A 22,359-nucleotide genomic window follows, 5' to 3' on the forward strand; every position below is an offset into this window, starting at 1 on the left:
GTCTTTTTTTTTTTTTTTTTTTTTTTTTTTTTTTACCTACAAAACTGATGCCTGGGCCAGCACTGACTCATAAAACTGGAGACATTAGCCATTAGCTCATGGCAATGATTCAGTTGTGAGAATTCTGACAAGGGCCTCCCCCTCCCTGGTGTTTTAAGAGGAAAATCAGTCCTGAGTAAGTATGGCTTGTGATCTAGGCACAGATGTTATTGTGTCTGTGATCAAGTACTCTGAGTAAAGGGGCAGTGCTGTCTCTGTGACAGCAACCACTCTAAGGAGAAAATCACTGTCTTCACAGGAAAATAGTTTCACAGCAGCTCCGGCACAGCCTAGTTAGAAGAGTACAGGCTGGGCATGGTGGCTCCTGCCTGTAATCCCAGCACTTTGGGAGGCTGAGGCAGGTAGATCATCTGAAGTCAGGAGTTCAAGATTAGCCTGGCCAACATGGTGAAACCCCATCTCTACTAAAAATACAAAAATTAGCAGGGCATGGTGGCAGGTACCTATAGTCCTAGCTACTCAGGAGGCTGAGGCAGGAGAATGGCTCGAAACTGGGAGGCAGAGGTTGCAGTGAGCCAGGATTGCACCACTACACTCCAGCCTGGGCAACAGAGCAAGACTCCATCTCAAAAAACAACAAAAAAGAGTCTTACAGAAAGGCCCCGGGCTCCCACAGCCAGCCATTTCAATCAGTCTGAGAGAAAAATATGAATTTTATTCCCTAGATTACTTTGGTTTCCTCTCAAGGAGAGAGGAAAGACAGAAGGATGGATGTTTTGGGAGCTATTAGGCTTTTGGCATTTATTACTAGGGATGAGAGAGAGCATGAAAAGAAGTCTTGAAATTAGGCTGGATAAGAATTCTCTCTCTGAACCTTGCTCTTGAACCCCAGGTGAGAGGATAAAAATGCACATTTTGCAAGACAGAAAGCTGAAATGTGTACCTGCTGCCTCTAACCAAAGGCAGCAGCAGCAGTTTGCATGAAGACAGACTTCCTAGTTTATAAACCACTTCTACCCCATCATCTCATTTACTCCTCACAGCAATCCTTCAGGATAGGTAGTATCATCCTCATTTTAAAGACAAGAAATCAGAGGCACTAGGGAGGAGGTGATTCATCAAGGTACCAGCTAGAGAGAGAATGGCCACCAAGCCTTTAGGACCTACGTGCTCTAGTAAAATCGCTCACTGTTTTGGCTCCTTTTCTGGCTCTCCTTTCCCCCTCCCTACCTGTCTATCTAGCCCTTTGAAGTAGTGACTTCAGCAACTGAATCCTGCCCTATCTCATCTCTGTCCTTCCCATGTTGAGTGAGCCACATCACCAAGTGAGTGCTCAGGTCCATGATGTGTGTCTGCTCTGCTGTGACATTCTCCAAACTGCTCTCCTTTACTGCAGGCCCCTCCAACCGACCTCCATCAGCTGTCAGGTTAATCTCCTTTATACACTAATCTGAAGAGGTGCTCAAAAAGTATGCAATGTCAGCACACTGCCCAGGCAACAGAGTTAAAAGACCTTACCCTACATAGGCTGTCTCATCCTACCTTTTAGCTTCACCCTATGCCATTTCCTATATAGAACCACAGCATCAGCAAGAATGGAAGAACTCTCATAGATTAAGAAGCACAGAAGGCTTGCCATATATTTTGGCGTAGGTTGCTTCCTCTGCCAGTCTGGAGAATCTACTCTTCAGTTAACTAATGGTCTGGCCTAGAAAAGGTCAATTGCAGTCATTCTCTATCCTTCTGGTCACAAAGTACTTCTGGATGCACAGAATTTGAATTTAAGGGGAACTTCAGAGTCCCCTTGATTGTTTCTCTCATTTAAAACTTGAGTCAAGAGTCTCCACCTCACTCTCTGGAGGTGGTGGACTCACCACCACTGGGAACAGTACACGGCACCCCTAGAGAACACTGACCATTCATTTTCTGCTGGAATCTGCCTTCCTGTGGCTTCCCTTCTTATGTGACAACTGTGCCTTTGGAGACATCCAAAGAAATCTAAAACATCTCTAGGAAAGGTGGCCATAAAGCAGGAGCTCAGGCAGGGTGTGGTGGCTCACACCTGTAATCCCAGCACTTTGGGAGGCCAAGGCAGGCAGATCATGAGGTCAAGAGATCGAGACCAGCCTGGCCAACATGGTGAAAGCCCATCTCTACTAGAAACACAAAAATTAGCTAGGTATGGTGGCGTGTGCCTGTAATCCCAGCTACTCAGGAGGCTGAGACAGGAGAATGTATTGAGTCTGGGAGATGGAGGTTGCAGTGAGCCAAGATTGCACCACCGCACTCCAGCCTGGCGACAGAGTGAGTCTCCATCTCAAAAAAAAAAAAGGAGCTCTATACAACTAATTAAGAGTGTTATCATTTTGTAGCATGATTCCCAGTCATTTTGGACTGAGGCTACAAAAATAATGCCCTTTCCCAGAGCACTTTAACTTATTTCAAAATTGTGCTTCAGAAAAAATTATTAAAGGCACTTGCACATTAGGAGTGTGCCTGGTAATCTGCCTGGGTATAATTACTCAGCATTGCAAGATAAATACTACTAGATTACTCACCTTCCTGGAACATCAATTTAAAAAAAATTTTTAATGAGGGGAAGAAATACTTATATTTAAATACATACTTATATTTACATGCAAAGTTGAAATAAGTTTTTCAGAAAGAAAATTATATGTCTTCTATGGGCCATTTCGGATTATACCCTCAGGATGTCTAATGTAGTCATCCCTTTTCCTTTGCCTTTAATTGGGATAAAAGTTTTAAAGTACTACCCTAATATATCGCCTCTACAAGGTACTAGGGGCTAGAGCTACTTTATGGAGCAGATTTCCTGCTATGGTTCTGCACAAATTTATGAATAAGGCAGGTTTAGTATAAATTCTAATCCTAAATCTAGGATCCATTCTAATAAAAATCACTATTTACCTGACATTGTTTTAGGCAACTTTATACTTATTGTATCAAATCCTACCAATAACACTATCACCTAAAGGAGTATTACTCCCATCTGAAAGGCAAGGAAACCATTCTAGAGACAGTGTTTTGCCAAACACCATAAAGATAGAAGTGAAGTTCAACCCCAGGTCTAACTGACCATAAAGCTGAATTCTTCCCCTACACCACCCTGTTTACCTAGGCACTTATTTTTGTTTGTCCTTTAGTAGAAGAGCCATAGTCCCTATTTCAAGAAGAATCAGAATGTGCTAAATATTGTATTTGTAAGGTTCATCTTGTAAAACAACCAAAAAGATATACTGTAAGTATCTCTTATATTTTATTGGATCATACGCTTTATGTGATATCTCATTGTAACTAGCAGTGAAGGGAACACTTTCACCTTAAATCAGGAACTTATGGAAAGAAGGTAATTCAAAGTATTGCATTTTTTTTTTTTGTTTCTGAAGTCTAAATTCCAATGTCAAACAAATTAAGAAAGCAATAAATTAGGAGATAATCTATGCCCTACAACCACATGCCCAAGTGACAACTTAAAAACAAAATTTCAAAACATTAAAAACAGAAAACCTGTTAGCTTGGGAATGCTTTAAGCAAGGCTTAGGAGAATATAACCTCTCTTACTGTTCATGTAACAGTGATGGGCAGTACAGGCAAAATGTATTCACTCTATTCTTTCCCTTGTTGTTCTGAAGCATCCTCCATGTGGCAAGTACACTTGACCCTCTATTGAGACCAGTGACAAAAGATGACAAAGTAGCTGTGACTATTTCTTGCTCTCTGGCTCTGGAGGAGGCAGAGATTACTGCAGTCACCAGGACCCTCAAAGGCAAACAGTATGAATGTAGGAATCAAATCAAAGTGCTGTGAAGTGAGGCTGTATTCTGAGTTGGTGCAAGGGAAACATATATTCAAAAGTAACTATAATAAAAGAACACTTCTCACAAGTAGAAAGATCGCATAAGCAAAAAATGTTTATATGAAAATGCTGCTACAATTACATTACAGCACTAACTACCAAATAAAACTACTGCTACTACACATGAATCATTAGCCTTAATTTTTTTTTCTTATTCATTAAAATTCAAATAGATATTTACTAGGACCTTCTTTCCTGAAAGTTTCAAAGCGTTTTAGAAAAGTATATACAATTATATTTTTATTCATTAAGACCACTTGAAGTATTGGGTATATCCTGAAAAAAATACACTGTTCTCAAAAAGCAGCAAGGCTTACTAGACAAAGGAAAGTAAGACGTCTTCTTTCCTGAAATAGCTCAGTCAACTCTCCTAAAAAGAAAACTGAAGGAAAAAATAGACGTGTTCTTATATTTGGAAGCAAAAATACCCATAAGATTACAGAATGCAATGATAAGGACATGAGGATTTTAGATTGAATTTTAACATGCTATTTGAATTGGTTTGGGTTTCTTCCTTACAATAGAAGTTTATATCCATAAAACTAAACGGGCTGAGCATGGTGGCTCATGCCTGTAATCCCAGCACTTTGGGAGGCCGAGGCAGGGAGATCATGAGGTCAGGAGATCGAGACCATCCTGGGCAACATAGTGAAACCCCACCTGTACTAAAATTTCAAAAATTAGCCAGGCATGGTGGCAGGTGCCTGCAGTCCCAGCTATTCAGGAGGCTGAGGTAGGAGAATTGCTTGAACTCAGAAGGTGGAGGTTGCAGTGAGCCGAGATCGCACCACTGCACTCCGGCCTGGTAACAGAGGCTCTGCCTCAAAAAAAAAAAAAAAAAAAAAAAAACTATATATATGTATATGTGTGTGTGTATATTTTTATGTATATCTATAAATTTATATATATACATATATATGTGTGTATATATGTATATGTGTGTGTATATTTTTATGTATATCTATAAATTTATATATACACATATATATACATATATATATAGCTCTGATAGTGTATATTTATGTGTGTTTGTATATATGTGTGTATATATCTATACATATATACAAATGTATATATGTGTAGATATACACATATATACCATCAGAGCTACAAAAGCATCTTAGAAAACATTCAGCTAACAAATATAAAATGTGTGCATTATGCTTTAGTAAAAGGCTCCACTCACTAGTATCCAAAAAACCATTTCAATTCCCCTTTCTCCTACTGTTTCTTCTGGTGATCTTCTCCCTGTCCACTCCTAAACTCAAAGTGTCTAAGATGACAATTACACTTAGGTTGGGGGAGAGGTGTGAGAAAAAAGTCTATAAAAACTTAAAAGGCTGTTCCAGAACTATTCTTATACCTACTAACACCAACGTCTATCATGCTTGTGCAACGAGAAACATTATAACTAAAATCCATGTTGTGTTAGTAAGAAATCAGTTCTGAATTATGAATACATTGTAGAAACTTACACAAATGGTCATATATTTAATTACTTTTTGAGGAGAAAACTAGACTGCAAGAAGTCTATAGTTCCTTGTGGGTCAGATGCTGAGTGAATCATCATCTTTCCCCCTCTACATCACTTGCTATATAGCTTTTATAGCAAAAGGTACACAGATGAGTTGATGTTTGCTAAATTATGTGATAATTCTCAAAGCATAAATAACTGCACAATATGCCTTTGTTATATTTACATACGAAATTATTGGATTTAGTCATTGGAGATAGATAAAAGTAAAATGTAATCTATGATCAGTGAGTACTGTGAAAGAACACTAAAAATCTGAAGAAGGAAATATCTTTTGGTAACTCTTGGATATTGACAATTCTATTTGTAAAAGACCGATTTAAGCAATATTAAAAATAATTATTTGGCAACTATTTAAACTTAAAGGTAACAAAATTAGACTAAAGCATTTTCAAACAGCGTACATCTCCTTATATTCATTTAACTTCAACACAGTCTGGGTCGAGAATAAGCAAAGGAGAAAGAGGTTATGTTCTTATGTGTCTTAGTTCAGGAAGAGATTTTATCCTTATCACAATAAGGATGCATTTTCTAAGTATGCATTCTAACTATGGAAATATAGAAAAAGTTATTCCAAATTCCTATTATAAAAATACTTTCCATTTTTACCTGTTGGTCAGTCTGTTTTATCTATCAACTACACATTGTTTTCTAAATGCTTTATTCACTAAATTCATGGTTTTGTATAAAATGGTTATAAGAAAGTTAATAAACTCAAATTGTGTTTAAAGACAAACTCTGGATCTAAGACATAAATCATGTCCTCAAATTCCTTTTCTAACATCAAGTCAAAGGCCTAGGAGTCTCCCCATTTGCAATTCAAACTTTTCTCATATATAATTGCCTTTAAGGACTTTTTATTTTCTTAAGACTGCTCTGTTTTGGGGAGTGGGGTATCAGGCAGGAAAAATAAATAGACCTCAAAACTACATTTTCAAATTCAATCAGATGCAATTTTTTTTTCTTACAAGCAAAATCCTTAAGTAGTATCATTAAAAATGGATTCAATTGCTTGAAATAAAGAATGACCTACACTATAGAATTTTTTTTTTGAGCATCATTCTTAACAACAGGAATATATTATACAAGCATCCATTCTAATTTTCCTACAATAAATTTTGAGAAACATAGGCCTCTCAAATTATTGCCCATGAAATGGATCAAAATTATGGCATATCAAAATGTTAAAGTATTTATCACAATAGCAATCAGTTCTAGATAAGATAAGTTCATAACAAAAATGTTATAAGTAAGCTTACTACATATATGTCAAGGCACACAAAATATTTAAGCAAACTTTATATGACAATGAAAATCATTTTGTTATTTTAAATAATAATAGTGGCTTACAGTGGTGATAGCTTTGCTTTTCTGTCATAAACATTTTGACTTACTTGATGACAATACCTTGATCAGAAATGTTATCCATAATTATGACGTTGTTTTTTAATGGGAAAATGTGATTTGTTTTTCATGAATACAAAGCAGAAATAAAAAGAATTTTCAAGGCAATTTATATTAGCTCCAGGGCTCTATATACATTCTTGTATTTTATAAATATTAAAATCTCAAATGAATACACAGTTAAAAAAAAAAAGTAAGGGGGAAAGGTAGAAGAAAGGAATATTTTTCTAGCCCCAATTCTAATTATTGTAAATTAATTCCACTGTTAGTCAACTGGAATAATATATTTATAGGCATCCAAATGTGAATACTTATTTTTGTAGTTTTTTTAAGTGGACCAAATTTTTCTTCTCAGGGTCCAGTAAAGATGATAGCATTTTAAAACTTTTTACTGGCTCTGTAAAAATGTTAGCAATGAAATACTGAAATGCTTAAAAAAGAAATAAAGCTGGTTAACAGATATAAGAGTCAATGAAACATTTTTTTTTTGTTTTTGAGACAGAGTCTCACACTATCACCCAAGCTGGAGTGCAGTGGTGTGATCTCCACTCACTACAACCTCTGCCTCCTGGGTTCAAGCAGTTTTCATGCCTCAGCCTCCCAAGTAGCTGGGATTACAGGCGCCTGCCACCACACCTGGCTACATTATTTTATTTTTAGTAGAGATGGGGTTTCACTATGTTGGCCAGGCTGGTCTTGAGCTCCTGACCTCGTGATCTGCCTGCTTTGGCCTCCCAAAGTGCTGGGATTCAATTAAACACTTTTTAAGAAGAAACCCTTTTACATCAGAAAAAAATTACATATAATATTTTCATCCCACATTAATGTCTAGGCACTTATATATTTACATTGTTTTATTTGATGTCTGTAGAAATAAAAAACCTCAGAAAACTGCCTGATTTGTAAGCATGGTTATGATATAGATTCAAGCAGGTAAATCTAAAAACAAAAATCCAGGCTGAGATAACAACATATTATGTTTTTAGAGCTTCATCTCTCAGGCTCCCAAAGCACTTTATTAACTTTAATTAAGCCTCACAGCAATCTTGCCAAGTAAAATTTATAATACTCATTTAACATATGGACAGAGACAAAAGACCTGCCTCAGTTCATATAGCTTGTTAGTACCCCAAAGTTGTCCTTCTGAGTCCCGAATTCTACTTAATAAGCCACACTCTTCAGGAGCCTGTCAGATGTCTTCTCAAATTCAAATGAGAACCCTAACATAATCATTAGTCTTCTTATTTAATACAACTTGGAAACCACTCAAAGGAATAGTCTTTAGAAATAGTCTCCTCAACTTATTCATTATAGTTTTTATAAGATTCAATGCAGATGATACTGGCTGAACAGCATACAAAGCAAAACAAAAATAAAAACTTAGGCATTAGCCCAAGAAGAAACTCCTATTTAACCAATGAACTTGAAAATTCGGTATTAACACAATTAGAAATTAAGGTCCCTGCCCTGTTTTCAGTCCTCTCTGATACAGTGACAAGGAGGCAATTTGTAGTTTGTCTGTTTTTTTTCCACACGAATCTTCATTACTAAATTCAGACTAAAATGAGAAGTCTCATTCTATTTGGAAAGTAAGAATCCCTCCCTAATTTATCTCACAATAAATTCGATCTAGGGTCTCTGACTACTATCAAATGTTATTTTAAATTTCATGTGGGGAAGCCTGATGATAGGACCATGATCATTACTAAAAACCACAGGAGAGAAATCTACTAAGATCATTACCTTTAGGCCTCTGTGTGCCTGACTACAGGATCCATCATTCTAAAAACCATTCCATGGCTACAAAATGTCCCCAGGGCTTCAAAGAACTTAAGAGTTATCTTTCTATTCTACAATATACTCTTCTTTAATTTTGAAGAATAGGAAAATGTTGGAAAGCTACATTACCTTAGTCTCCTTTCAGTCACAGTGACCTGACTGGACATACCAATTGCTGCTAATATAAAACTAGAGAGTTTTATTTTATATGTAATGAAATGGTTTTACTCATGATATGACAGGTAAAACTGCTAAATACTTTTCATGAGAAACATACATCGGCCCTTTACCAAAGCACATGGGAACAATTGCATAGACTTGGCCACGTTATGGAAATAGCTAATTTGGGGAAATGGGAACAGGAGAAAGTGCAAAGCTCATGAATGGAAAGGTACCAAGACAACAATCCCACTATAAATGGCACACACCATTCAGGGCTGATTTTAAATTTACATCAATTTTAAGGGATCTCTGTCAAGCTTAGTGATATAGTTTTCTAGGGTCATTAAAAGTTCTTATGATATTATTTTCTCCTTATACTTCAACTGTCAGGTGATTTTTGTTCTGGCATACTATGTGCCAATTAAAAATAAGCTATCTGTTAGTAAGCTGAGAAAAATGATTCAAAACCTTTTAAATCTCAGAGCTCTTTTCTTAGTAAAACTTTGGCCAATTTTAAGAAGTTACAGAGTTCCATAATTCTCTGATGATAAGGACAGGAACAAACAAACAACCTTTTTGTAATTCCAAGTATCCAATACTGCATATCATTACATTTTTAAAATGTAAAATGATATAAAAATGAGAAGCAGAAAATTCCTTTGCTGTAAGAAAACAAGTTGAGAAAAATATGTTCTAATACTGTATTGCTTAGTTAAATGCAGCAAGAAATTAATCTACATGACTTTGTAAAGGAATAAAGATTAATTACTTCTGAATAAAATGTACCTACTAGTAACCTTGCTCTTAGATGCTGATTCCAGGTATTTTAGTTATTTTAATAACTAACTTCCAGTTAATGTATTTAAACATCTAGTAATCTTCTCGTGTTACCATTAACACATTGCACAGGATGGCAGAGCCTGAGTACTGTTCTGTTTGGCTTGTAGTGCTTTACAACTTCTTTTTTTGAATTAGTGTCATCATTTTAAGACATGAAGATATTACATGCAAATCCAGGTTCCTAGTTACTCTTTCAAAAAAATAATATTTAATAGTTTAACAGTGTGATGATTAATTTAATATTTTAATATTTAAAATATTTTAATACTAGGCCTACTTTCCGCTGTGACAACAGCCTGGGATTGCAAAGCAGCTGTCCCTGTAGATAGAGTATATAAGCTCATTTTGCCACAGTCTCTGGACTTACCATTTGGCTCATTTATGCTACCTCCCTGACCCCAGTGATATTTGAATTTTCTACCTCTAAGGCAGCCCATTATTATTCACCAAAGTGATCTGTTATATGAAAAAGGTCTGATAATTTAACCTTGATGATAATTTCCATGGTGATTGATTTACATCATGTTCCCCATATTAATTTATGGAGAAAAGTGAAGCTATAGTTTAAAAAAAAAAAAAAGCAAAAAAAAAAAAAAACAAAACAAGACACCATGTAGCTGATGCTATCTATGAAACCAAATTAACTAATAACAGTGATAACATAAATGAAGAAAAGAGAAAAGGAGGGAGTAGAAGAAAAGGAAGGGCGAGAAGAAACGGAGGAAGAGAAGAATGGGGGAAAGAAGAAAAGACACAAGCAAAGGATTTTTGCTGTTACTCTTTGTAGTAGGAAAAGAAATTTAAATTATTCATTTTTAAAATCAATAGTTTTTATAATGTTCACATACAATAAATCAAGATCAGTTTAATTTAAATAGACACTCCACGGTGCAGTGAACAAATCACTCAAAATAGTATGGGAGGCTGATAAGCATTAAACTGGCTCACCACAAATACATTAACCTAGAGTCAATCTAATCAAACTCAGGCAACAATGCTGATTCAGTTATTCTGCTCTGGACCGGGAACAACTCTTCTGCTGCATGCCTTACAATGGACATTCATTTTAAACCCAAAATCTAGAGGTAAGTTACTTGAACTATCACCAAGAGTCTCTAAGCACTTTATTTAGTACGTTCTCCCTCAAAACACTGTGAACTAATAGTTTAGATAGCAGGTTAATATGCCTAGTGTTATTATTTGCTTCATCATGGGAGGAGCACAAAAAGGCACCTGATACATATCTCACATAATTTATGCACCAGCCATGGCAAGAAGTGAAAATTATCTTGTTATAACAAACAGGAACAGATGTGTCACTGGCACGAGCTACTGACTTCTCTCCTGCCCCTCACCAATAAAATCTAATAGCCACTCAATTGGAAGATTAAATCAAGCCCCAAATGACACTCAGACTTGAATGGGAGAAGTGCTTCCATTGTGAAAGAAAACTGATAAATCCTATTTACCATCGAAGCGTTTGTCTGTAGATCTTGTCCTTTGATGGGCTATTCTTAAGAGTTTCTATATTCCAGAGGGCCACACAATTGGCTGGGTTGCATGAGATTTCTGCAGAGCTGGCAGCCTTTTTCAAGTCTTACATTACAGGTAACCTGATGACAGCAAGGGTGGGCCAGAGGCGCGCACCTCAGCCTGCCTGAGGAGCCAAACGGAGTGAGCTTGCCAGACCAAGACCCATATGCTGGGATCAGTGGAACTCTCCCGGGAACTGGCTGTTCCCCTTTCAAACGCCACCAACCTAATCTCCCCACTTGCTCAAGTCAAATTCTCCAAAGCTCTGAACATGACACGAAGCTGGCATGGTTAAGAAAGGCGAAGGAAGAACGCTCTCCATAAATCATGGGTGAAGGCTGACGGGACCAAATTCACAGACAGTTAACAATCAGAGTCAGAATTGAGGGCTCCTGCTTGGAACTGCAATTGTTTCCTTTAATTATGAGGAAGAAAGACTTCCTTCCATTTATTAAAGGTTTACTGTATGCTGGATGTTGTGCTGGGCACTAGATCAGGGTGTCTGCCCTGCAAGACCTTGAGGTCAATGATAAAAGAAAGATACAACAGCAAAAAGTGATCCCATGTCCCAAGGGTAGGATCATTATTTCAGTCTGAACACAATTTAAAAAATAACAACAAAAAGCCCAACTAACCTGAGGATTTTCTTTGCCTGTGCACACAGAGAGTACTCTCGTGTCATGGGCTGTGAAAGACAGCTCCTTGTAACTGGCAAAGGTGTGTGAGGCCAGTAATGGAGACAGATTGACCTATATTCACAAAGAACCCTCATCACTCGAGTGGAGCAGAAAGAAAACACTGCCTCTATAAGTGGCGTTCCTTACCAGGACTCTCAATTCTCAAGTAGGTGCCACGGAAAGCTTTCTTTTTTCCTCACCAGCAACTCCCAAGGCCTTCCATATCAGTACAGAGAATTCTTTCTAATGGCCACATGGTTATTGGTTGTAATATGCCATGATTTAGTTTTCACTGGTGACTGATTAGATTGCTTCTAGTAGTTTGTCAACAGAAATTAATATGCTGACTCTGCAGTAAGTAAGACCCACTGTATTCTTTAACAGAAAGAATACAAAAAGGCATTTCTATAATGGAGCATCAGATGAAAGATGAGGGATGAACGTCAAAAATCAACAGCTTCTTAAATCTGGAAAGGGTCCTTCCTTATGCTGGCATGGAGAGCCTACATGTGCTTGGGCAGGCTTTGGAAAGCAGCAGAGCCAGCCTGCAGAGGTCTGCATTCAAGAGAGACTGTTACCACCCTATGCCATCTATTCACATACTTGGATAGTGGATAGTATCACAGTCCCTCAATAAAGTATGCATGTTAATAGTCCAAAAGCATTAAGAAAAAAAATAATTGAAATTTTACTTTCCACTCTCTCAAATTATTACCTTTAGTACAACTAAAGGTACTGAAGTTTTGTTGAAGCCTCAGCAACACTACAATAAACTCATGAACCAAAGAGATTCAAATTCAGACCCAACAAACACTGGGGAGCCTAAGAGTAGCTAGGTGCTAATAGGTATGTTTACATGAAGTAATCCTCAGGATAAGGAAAGTATTAATATTCCCATTTATAGACGAGAAAAGTAAGGCTCAGAAAGATTGAATTTTTGGTGAAAGTGCTATACGCTGTTAGTAAGTTTCTGAGTTGAAATCCGAATTTAAGTTTCTTACCATCTCCACACTACCATTCTTTCAACTGTCCCATGCTAGAACAGCACTACACTATATTAAATGGTAGGGCTCTGTAACTACTATCAATTAAATTTTGGAAATAAGAAATCTGAAACTAGGCTGGGCGTGGTGGCTCATGCCTGTAATCCTAGCACTTTGGGAGGCTGAGGCAGGCGGATCACAAGGTCAAGAGATCGAGACCAGTCTGGCCAACATGGTGAAACCCTGTTTCTACTAAAAAATACAAAAAATTAGCCGGGTGTGGCAGCGTGTTCCTGTAGTCCCAGCTGCTACGGAGGCTGAGGCAGGAGAATCACTTGAACCTGGAAGGTGAAAGTTGCAGTGAGCCAAGATCATGCTACTGCACTCTAGCCTGGCTACAGAGCAAGACACCATCTCAGAAAAAAAAAGTCTGAAACTAAATTACATGTTGGTTTGTGGTATACATATGTGTGTGTTTGCGTGTGAAACAGAGAAGATGAAAAATGTTGTCTTAGTTCACTTTATTTCGTTGAAAGAAGTTTAAAATAACATATTTTTGTAGAACTGGAAACACTATCACATTTGTTATTTAAAACACAAAAAAGCAAAGGAAAAATGCACATATACTTTAAATATATTAACTATATTTTGACAGCAATTCTGAGGGTAAAACCAGAAAAGAAAGCTTGACATGGAAGGATTGCAAGTGGTGAAATGGTACTAAAAATATTTTTATTAAAGAATTACCAGAAGACTATGCGATAAGCATGACCTCCCCATAATGACGGCTGCTTCTGTTTCTTCCAGTTTGTGGGCAGTTCTAAAATGCAGCATTTTATTTTGAAAAATTGCTTTAAAATGCACAAATGCCCAATAAATAGCTGTTGTATAATACGGCAGAAAAAATTTCTGGCCGGGTGCGGTGGTGCACGCCTGTAATCCCAGCACTTCGGGAGGCTGAGGCAGGCGGGGCAGGCGGATCATGAGGTCAAGAGATCGAGACCATCCTGGCTAACATGGGGAAACTCTGTCTCTACTAAAAATACAAAAATTAGCTGGGCATGGTAGCGCATACCTGTAGTCCCTGCTACTCAGGAGGCTGAGGCAGGAGAATCACTTGAACCCAGGAGGTGGAGGTTGTAAGTGAGCTGAGATCTTGCCACTGCACTCCAGCCTGGCAACAGAGCAAGATTCCATCTCAATAAAAAAATAAATAAAATAAATTAATGAGGATATATAATTTGGCTCAAAGAATTAGAAGTCGAGATGCAGGTATTCATGATGAAGAACTTACACCTTTTTAGGTAATCTCAGTAGCTGCTCAGATAAGGATTCAAGTGCCCTAATTTAGAAGAGATGCAACCGGGCGTGAAATAAGCCTTGTTGTGAATGAGAAAGAAATTTAATAAAAGTATAATTACCATGTGATATGAGTAGGATCCTTATTGTAAAATGTATAGGTAGAATGCGGAAAATTGAACAAAGTTCCAAGAGAAGGAAAACCACTTAACCAAGGACACTCACGAATGGCAGACAAAAACGTTGATAACAACCGAAGCCCTTCTAAAAACTTTCAAAACTTTCTATGTTCATTATTAATATTATCATCTCACCTTAAGAAAACAGAGTAGGTTTCACCATCCTCATCCTCTTTGTCATCTGAGGCATAGATAGAATTTTGGAAAGGAAGTGACTTGGCTAAGTTTACATGGATGATCAAGACCGTAATCCAGGTTTTCTGTCTCTCAGCCAGTGCTCTCTGCCCATCACCACAGTGTATCCCCCTTTTCAAGGGACTGATATTACTGCTGTCACATGGAAGGAGATTTTACAGCTGTACTCCACCAGAGCATTTTCTTTTAAACCTATCATTTTGGTAGGGATCTCCAACTTTTTTGAGTGAGACAATTTACTTCCCCGAAAGAGGGGCTTTGAGTAATGGTTTCGCATTGTGCTAAACCTGAAAATGTCTTTAAGGCTTGAAGATTTCTTTCTTCTTCTTTTTTTTTTTTTTTTTCTTTCTTTTTGAGACAGAGTCTCCCTCTGTTGCCAGGCAGGGGTGTAGTGGCACGATCTTGGAGCTCACTACAATCTCCGCCTCTTGGGTTCAAGCGCTTCTCCTGCCTCAGCTTCCTGAGTAGCTGGGACTACAGGTGTGCACCACCATGCCCAGCTAATTTTTGTATCTTTTAGTAGCAATGGGGTTTTACCATGTTGGCCAGGATGGGCTTGATCTCTTGACCTGGCCATCTGCCCACCTCAGCCTCCCAAAGTGCTGGGATTACAGGTGTGAGCCACTGTGCCCAGCCAACTTTAAGATATGAGGAGGTAGTGAGGAAGAGACAGGGAAGGAGAACTAATTTGACGTTGTACCTACATCAAGCTTCACCCCCCACTCCCCACGGTGTTAAAACAATTCTACAGGAAAAAGAGTGATTATTCATTTAGCAGCCCTAATATGCCCATCATCTCATCAGACATGCCCACTGCCAATCTAGCGAAGCCTGGACAGAGAAAACTAAACTGGTAACTGTTAGCTTTGAAGATCGGTGATGGTAAATATCCAGTTGGTGACCTAAGAGATATCAGTGCTCCATTTATAAAATGGTTACTCTAGTGGTTCTTTAGCAAGATACTACTTACATCAATCAATCCACACTCTGAGCCCTATAAACTCTAAGTTTACTCACCTGCAGTATCCATCGCCTCCAGAATTATACATGTAAGGGAAACTAAGGATTACGACACAATTGATAAGTCACACACGGAGGAGATATCAAGTTCTAAGCTGACACTTATGTTCTACAGTTGAAATATGAGCCGCAGGAGAATTAATTCTCAAACTATAAGAGGAAAGAACTAAAATGACATTCATTTTTAAGACAATTTTGGGAGATCCTGATATAAAATGGTTGAAAGAAAGGAAAGAAACCCATGAGAGGAAAGAGGAAAGAAAAACAGACCCAGCTGCACGCAAGTTTCTGTAACTTTAGGCATGTCCCTTATCTTAACCTCTAATTTCTTCAGCTTTCCTCGAGAATACAGTGGGAGCTGTAAAACTGTCCTGTGTACTTCACAAAGAAGTGAGGTCAATGGCCAGGAGCGGTGGCTCATGCCTGTAATTCCAGCACTTTGGGAGGCTGAGGTGGACAGATCACGAGGTCAGGAGCTCCAGACCAGCCTGGCCAATATGGCAAAACCCCGTCTCTACTAAAAATACAAAAATTAGCTGGGCGTGGTAGAGTGTAACTGTAGTACCTGTAGTACCAGCTACCTGGGAGACTGAGGCAGGAGAATTGCTTGAACCCAGGAAGCAGAGGTTGCAGTGAGCCGAGATCATGCCACTGCACTCCAGCCTGGGCAACGGAGCAAGACTCCATCTTAAGTTTAAAAAAAAAAAAGAAAAGAAAAAGAAAGAAAGAAATGAGGTCAAAATGAGGAAATGGATGTGATGTTAGAATGTAATAGGTCTTATGCATGAAGCTCATTTTACAAACTATACAACTAAAGACTAGAATGAACTAGATACTACATGTAACATAAAAAAAGAAATGCTTTCCAAAGAAATCTATTTGTCAAAGAGGGAAAAAAACTGTCAAAACAATTCTAAAGCTACTTTTTATTAAGACGGTGATATTTGAAAGCATTTGTATAATCCATGTAAACATTAAGTTGTTTGATAAACATACCACTTTGGTCTTGAACAGTCTTCGATCAACAAGCTAAAACCAGCTTTGTAAGCTTTATTTGTGTTATAATACATTTCGGAATACACTTGGAAATAAAATATTCTTGTATCTTCTAATTTATGAGAAGAAAATGCCATGTTTCCTTAGAAAAATAATATACAGAAAGATTTATTTTAAATAAACAATTGCTTTGGACTAATTCAGGGCCCTGATATGTATATTTAAAGGCTTCTTTTTAGAAAAGAATGTTTCTAAATTAAATAAATATATACATCTCAATAAATTATAATTTACTGATAAACTATTATAATAAATACGAATTTATTATGAGGAATTACACAATTTACTGGTAAATTATAATTTATTGATACCTGTATGTATAAACATATTTTTCCTTAATAAATGGGATTTTATTAGGAGTTTGAGACCAGCCCTGCCAACATGGTGAAACCCTGTCTCTACCAAACATACAAAAACTAGCCAGACATGGTGGCTCACACCTGTAATCCCAGCTACTCGGGAGGCTGAGGCAGGAGAATCACCTTAACTCGGGTGGTGGAGGTTGCAGTGAGCAGAAATTGAGCCATTGCACTCCAGTCTGGGTGACAGAGCCAGACTCTGCCTCAAAAATAAAAATAAAAATAAAATAAAAAATAAATGGGATTTTATTTTCTTAAATATTGTAATATTATATTTATTACTTTATTCAGTTTTTAAAATCACACCTTAATGTGACACTTATTTCTTCACAATGAGACTGGTAAACACTCCCACGTTCTGGATACTGTAAACACATATCCCATGATTATGATACTTCTTGTTGGCACAGTGCTTTCCACTTTGCCATAAACTTTCACATAACTGTGTGAAGCAGGCAGGAACACACTGACTGAAAGTGCCAGGAGGTGGCTAGAACGCAGACATCTGGTTCCTAAATTGGGACTTTTCTCACTAACTGGCACTTTCTCTCTCTCTGGTTTAGTATTAAGTATTTAAAGGCAAACTTTCCACCATTGAACATGCAATCACTAAACTCGAAAGGGGGAGAAATCCCTGGGACGGGATGGAGCCCATCCTTGGACTTGGGGCCAGGCACGTGCGTGCCCGCTGCTCTTACCGTCCAGGTGGCCGACTTGGCGGTGCTCGACTGCTGGAAGGACACGTCGAAACTGTGCGGGCCTGGGTAGTCGGTGTTGGAGGGGATGGCAGGCGATGGAGAGAGGGCATCGAAGGTGGAGCTGGGCTGCGCGTAGGGCGAGGGTGCCGTGACGCTGTTCTGCGCGTGGTCTGTGTTATATGGACTGGTGGAGGAGGAGCCGTTCTGAATCTGCTGGTCCATGCTGTTCAGCAGCCCCAGGTTCGTGTACTGTGGCTGTTAAGGACACCCAGAAACCCCAAGATTAGCCTGTTAAACCACAGGTCACTGCTCTAACAAAAAAGGCATCAATGGGTGCATGCTTCAACTTCAGGTTGGAAACACTTCACATTCAAAGTAAAACCACTGATTTTGATAAATAGAGAAAGCAAGAGAAGTCTGAGTATGTGTGTGTTTTGTAATGGCTTTTACAGATGGCTCAAGTGTATGTGCCATCTCTGGAGACTGCCTTCCTAAAGAGCATTTGAAAGTAGAGTATGCTTATTCACAAACTAGGCAAAGCGTTCCCAGTGCTCAGTAGCTGCTTAGGGAATCTTTAAACAAATACTACCCGTTGCTCCATTTGGAGGTTGTGGGGTGGGCATATTACACAAAATAAGAAAGACCACTTCATAGGTATGTTCCAGAGGGGATTAAGTGTTACATTGTTGGGTAGGGGACAAAATCAGATGACCTTCAAATTTTCTCTTAGTCTTACCATTCTACATTCTGTCCCTAAGTACCAATAGTATACCACCCGTCCTCCCAGGGACTGGTTTCACAAAGACTGGAGTGTCATGGGTAGCAGAGTTAGGGAGACCCAGTTATATATTTTCAAAAGTAACATGCTAGTAAATCATCCAAACTGGTCTCATTTATTTATTTGTTCTTTCATTTTCTTCATAGAAGTTTATTCTTTTCTAGAATAGAACATTTGTAAGAGAAATACTATCAGTTATGAAGAAAATTCTATGCTCAATAAAAATCAAGAGGACATTAGCTTATATATTTCCTTCTACCAGATGGTTTTATGCCTTCTCTGTGAATGGGCCAAAGCACAGAGTAAAAGTACTCAGGAACATATTTATGGGAAGAATGAATTAATTTAACCTCATTTACTTTACAGAAAACTTTACTGGATTACTATCAGAGAGGTAAAGCATTTACGCTAGCGTCTGCTAACACAATGACCGGGGCCTGCGGAGCTGAATCTTCTGGTTCTGGGTTCAGGGCTCTGCCCATGCCATTGAAACTCAGCCTGATCAGGCAAATCAGCCTATCTTCATTTCTAAACCTGAGCCAAAATGGACACATTTTCAGAAGGGGCAACCAGCTTATGGTATAGTTGCTTGTCCTTTGTAAAACCTTTCAAGGCATAGAAATCTTGTTTCATCAGCCTAATGAAAGAGGAAAAAAATCAAAAGGAAGAAAATTAAGGCAGTTCTATTCGTACATATTTTATAAAGGAAAAAGGCCTCGTTCTTCAACTGAAATGTAATTGAGAGTCTCAGATTAAGTAAAACTATGGAGAATAACAAACTTACAAAGAAATAGGAGCTAGGCTTATCTTTTTTAAAATTTCAAACTTTTAATTGTTTTATTAAATTAATTCAATAAAACTTCTCCCCCCACGGGGGGAGGAGAGGTGGGTTCTGCCATTCCATTCAGTCCAGGAAGCATTTGTCTAAATGTTAATGGTCACATGCCCATTCCATTACATTCATGCATTCTCATTCCACTGCGAATGCCATGTCCCCATTTGCTCTTCAAATAACTATTAATCTCTTTACACTTATCCCCATGCTGACAAGAGCAGCTGTTTGTCTCGCCTTCTCTCCCCTCTGACTTCTATAGCTCCTACCCACTGCTTATCCACCGTCTTCGGCTTCCTCTCCTCGAAGGTGTGGCCAAACTGCAGGTAAGACAACTAGGGGACAAAAAAGTAAAACCTGAGCCCATATAAATGGCCCACACCCCGGCTGAACTAAAGCTCTTAGGTATCCAAGCCTGAGGCAACACAGCCTGGGAAGGGGATTGAGAAGATATTATTTGTGTTCAAGTTAAGGGTCAGTATACAAAGCACTCTTGAACGTCCTGTAGGAATCAGATAATGCTCCCAAAGGCACGTGCTTCCCTACAGCAGTACAATTAGGGAGGCAGCCGTCCCTGACACAAAGGACAAAGAAACTCAGAGCACTTTCTCGCAGGCAGTAAAATGCCTGTTGGGCCGCCCCCTTCCCTCCTGCTCCTAGCTACACAGAAGGAACCACAGCTAATTGTGGGCTTGGAAGAGAACAAAGAAGCATGGGCCCCTTGAATTTTTTTTTTAACCCAATATAAATGAAGAAAAAAGTCTTGGGACCACACTTTAAAAGCCAGTGAGCAAACACTCTTCAATTCTCCAAGGACTCAAGAAAAGGGAAAATTCCATGTACAGGGGGGATAAAATGTGTTTATTCCTGTTGTTTATTGGGTGGGTTCCAAACAGCAGGAGATCCATGCCCTGGGTGGTTTGCTGAAGGCCCCTCTCCCCAAGGGGGTAACAGGAAAATGTCCTTGACTTGATGAACTTGGTCTGCCTCTGAGCCACCTGAGGAACCTGTGTTTTGAGCCAGGGTTTTTGGCCTTAAGGCAACATGCCTCAGTCTCCCTTTGCAGTTCAAAGCATATGGTGAGTCTGTTGCATTGCATTTCTTCCTTCAAATCCTGCCATTGTTTTGTTGACCTACAATTCACGAGACCTCAAAATAAACCATGCTGCTTTGCACACTAACTGGCCTTCCTTCCTATTTCTCCTTCTGGGTGGGCCTGGGTAAGGCCGGCTCAGGCTGATGGCCTCCCAGGCTGTTTTTCCACTGTCCTGAAATAGTGTTTGGTGCCATATAATGCCAAGGGTAAGCAAGCCTGAGATAGGCACTGCTTTACCCTAGGACTTCACCAGTGAAGTTAATAAAACTTAACCTAAGTGACTTGAAAGTTGGTTCCCAGAAAATACATTTATGGTTTATAAATCTGCTATGCTCACATGACATTAATAATTATCTGTCTTGGGCCGGGCGCGGTGGCTCACGCCTGTAATCCCAGCACTTTGGGAGGCCGAGGCGGGTGGATCACGAGGTCAAGAGATTGAGACCATCCTGGTCAACATGGTGAAACCCCGTCTCTACTAAAAATACAAAAAATTAGCTGGGCATGGTGGCGCGTGCCTGTAGTCCCAGCTACTCAGGAGGCTGAGGCAGGAGAACTGCCTGAACCCAGGGGGCGGAGGTTGCGGTGAGCCGAGATCGCGCCATTGCACTCCAGCCTGGGTAACAAGAGCGAAACTCCGTCTCAAAAAAAAAAAAAAAAAAAAAAAAATTATCTGTCTTTGATGATGTGTTTAAACTGTGCAGTAGAAAATAGAGGCCATACTTTCTGGGAAATTTTAAAGAAATCATTTTTAGTGAGATAAAAATGTTTTAATGAATAAAAAAAGCTAATGACAATTTTGAGACAGGGTTTAGGCTATACATTGCTGTATGATTTCTTAAGTACACTGATTTTATGGACATTGAAAATAAAAAGAAAGGGAAAATTCCATTTACTGAGGAGTCACAAAAGAGTCCTTTGAAATGATAGCAAGACCGAACAATTGAGAAGCAACAAAGAAGCAGAAACTATATTTCAAGTCATTAACAGCACTGTGGGTACTCATGGGGTCTACTTTTAAGTGTCATAGGTTTGCTTTGTTTTATTTAAAATGGAGTTTCACTCTGTCACCCAGGCTGGAGGGCAGTGGTATGATCTCAGCTCACCTCGGCCTCCGCCTCCCAGGTTCCAGTGATTCTCCTGCCTCAGCCTCCTAAGTAGCTGGGATTACAGGCATGTACTGCCATGTCTGAATAATTTTTGTATTTTTAGTAGAGACGGGGTTTCATCATGTTGGTTAGGATGGTCTTGATATCCTGATCTTACGATCGACCCGCCTCAGATTCCCAAAGTGCTGGTATTAGAGGTGTGAGCCACCAAACCCAGCCCATAGTTTTAATTTTTATACAGTTCCAGGTGAAATTTTGTATATAAGAACAAGATTTGTTATCAATGTTAAATCCTCAATTAATATAACATAAAGGTATAGTTCCTAGGATCAATGAAATATCAGCCTATTACACACAAAAAAGTGGGGAAACACATTTCAATTTAAACTCTTCTTAAGTAATACTTTAAAGAAATACGAGCCACATAGTATACTCCATTGTCTTTTCTTGAAAAGCATAAAGCTGATACTATCAACTTCGAAAGTTAGCTTAAAACGAACAGAAACAACAAACTCACCAAAGTCAGAATTGAATGATTAGAAATCCATTTAGATACTTTTCTTAGTTTATTAAAAATCACTAAATTATAAGCCTGCCATTAGTTCTTCAGAAGTTAATTTTTAAAATATCTGGTTTAAAGAAAATATTATTTATTTATTCTTTTGATGTGAAGAAAGGTCATATTTGTTAACAGAGTGCAACTGGAGACCAAGGGCAAGCCACGATAGTTAAGAAGAACAAGTGTTGCCCAGCCAGGTCCAGCAAAATAATTTGTAGTGCTCAGTGCAAGATGAAAATGGAGGACCTCTTGTTCATAGATTAAGAATTTCAAAATAAGGATAGCAAAGCATTCAACAAAGAATGGTGCTAAGATAGGGCCCTCTGTGATCGATTGCAGTTTTTATGCCCATGAAGCTATCCCAGGTCAAACGAATACGTATCCCTTATT

General features: G+C 38.6%; 1 protein-coding gene across 9 annotated transcripts in view; it reads right to left on the bottom strand.

Annotated features, from left to right (window-relative positions):
* The window catches only part of TP63 (tumor protein p63), a 267,301-nt gene that overhangs the window by 70,531 nt on the left and 174,411 nt on the right, over positions 1-22,359 (bottom strand). For all 9 annotated transcript variants that reach the window (XM_032298267.1, XM_032298265.1, XM_032298266.1 and 6 more), the window contains one exon: positions 17,596-17,850. In XM_032298267.1, coding sequence (XP_032154158.1) covers positions 17,596-17,850 — 255 coding nt within the window. The remainder of the gene's footprint in view (positions 1-17,595; positions 17,851-22,359) is intronic.

Source organism: Sapajus apella, unplaced genomic scaffold (genome assembly GCF_009761245.1).
Source record: "Sapajus apella isolate SASKATOON/1434 unplaced genomic scaffold, GSC_monkey_1.0 scaffold38, whole genome shotgun sequence".
Classification (NCBI taxonomy): domain Eukaryota; kingdom Metazoa; phylum Chordata; class Mammalia; order Primates; family Cebidae; genus Sapajus; species Sapajus apella.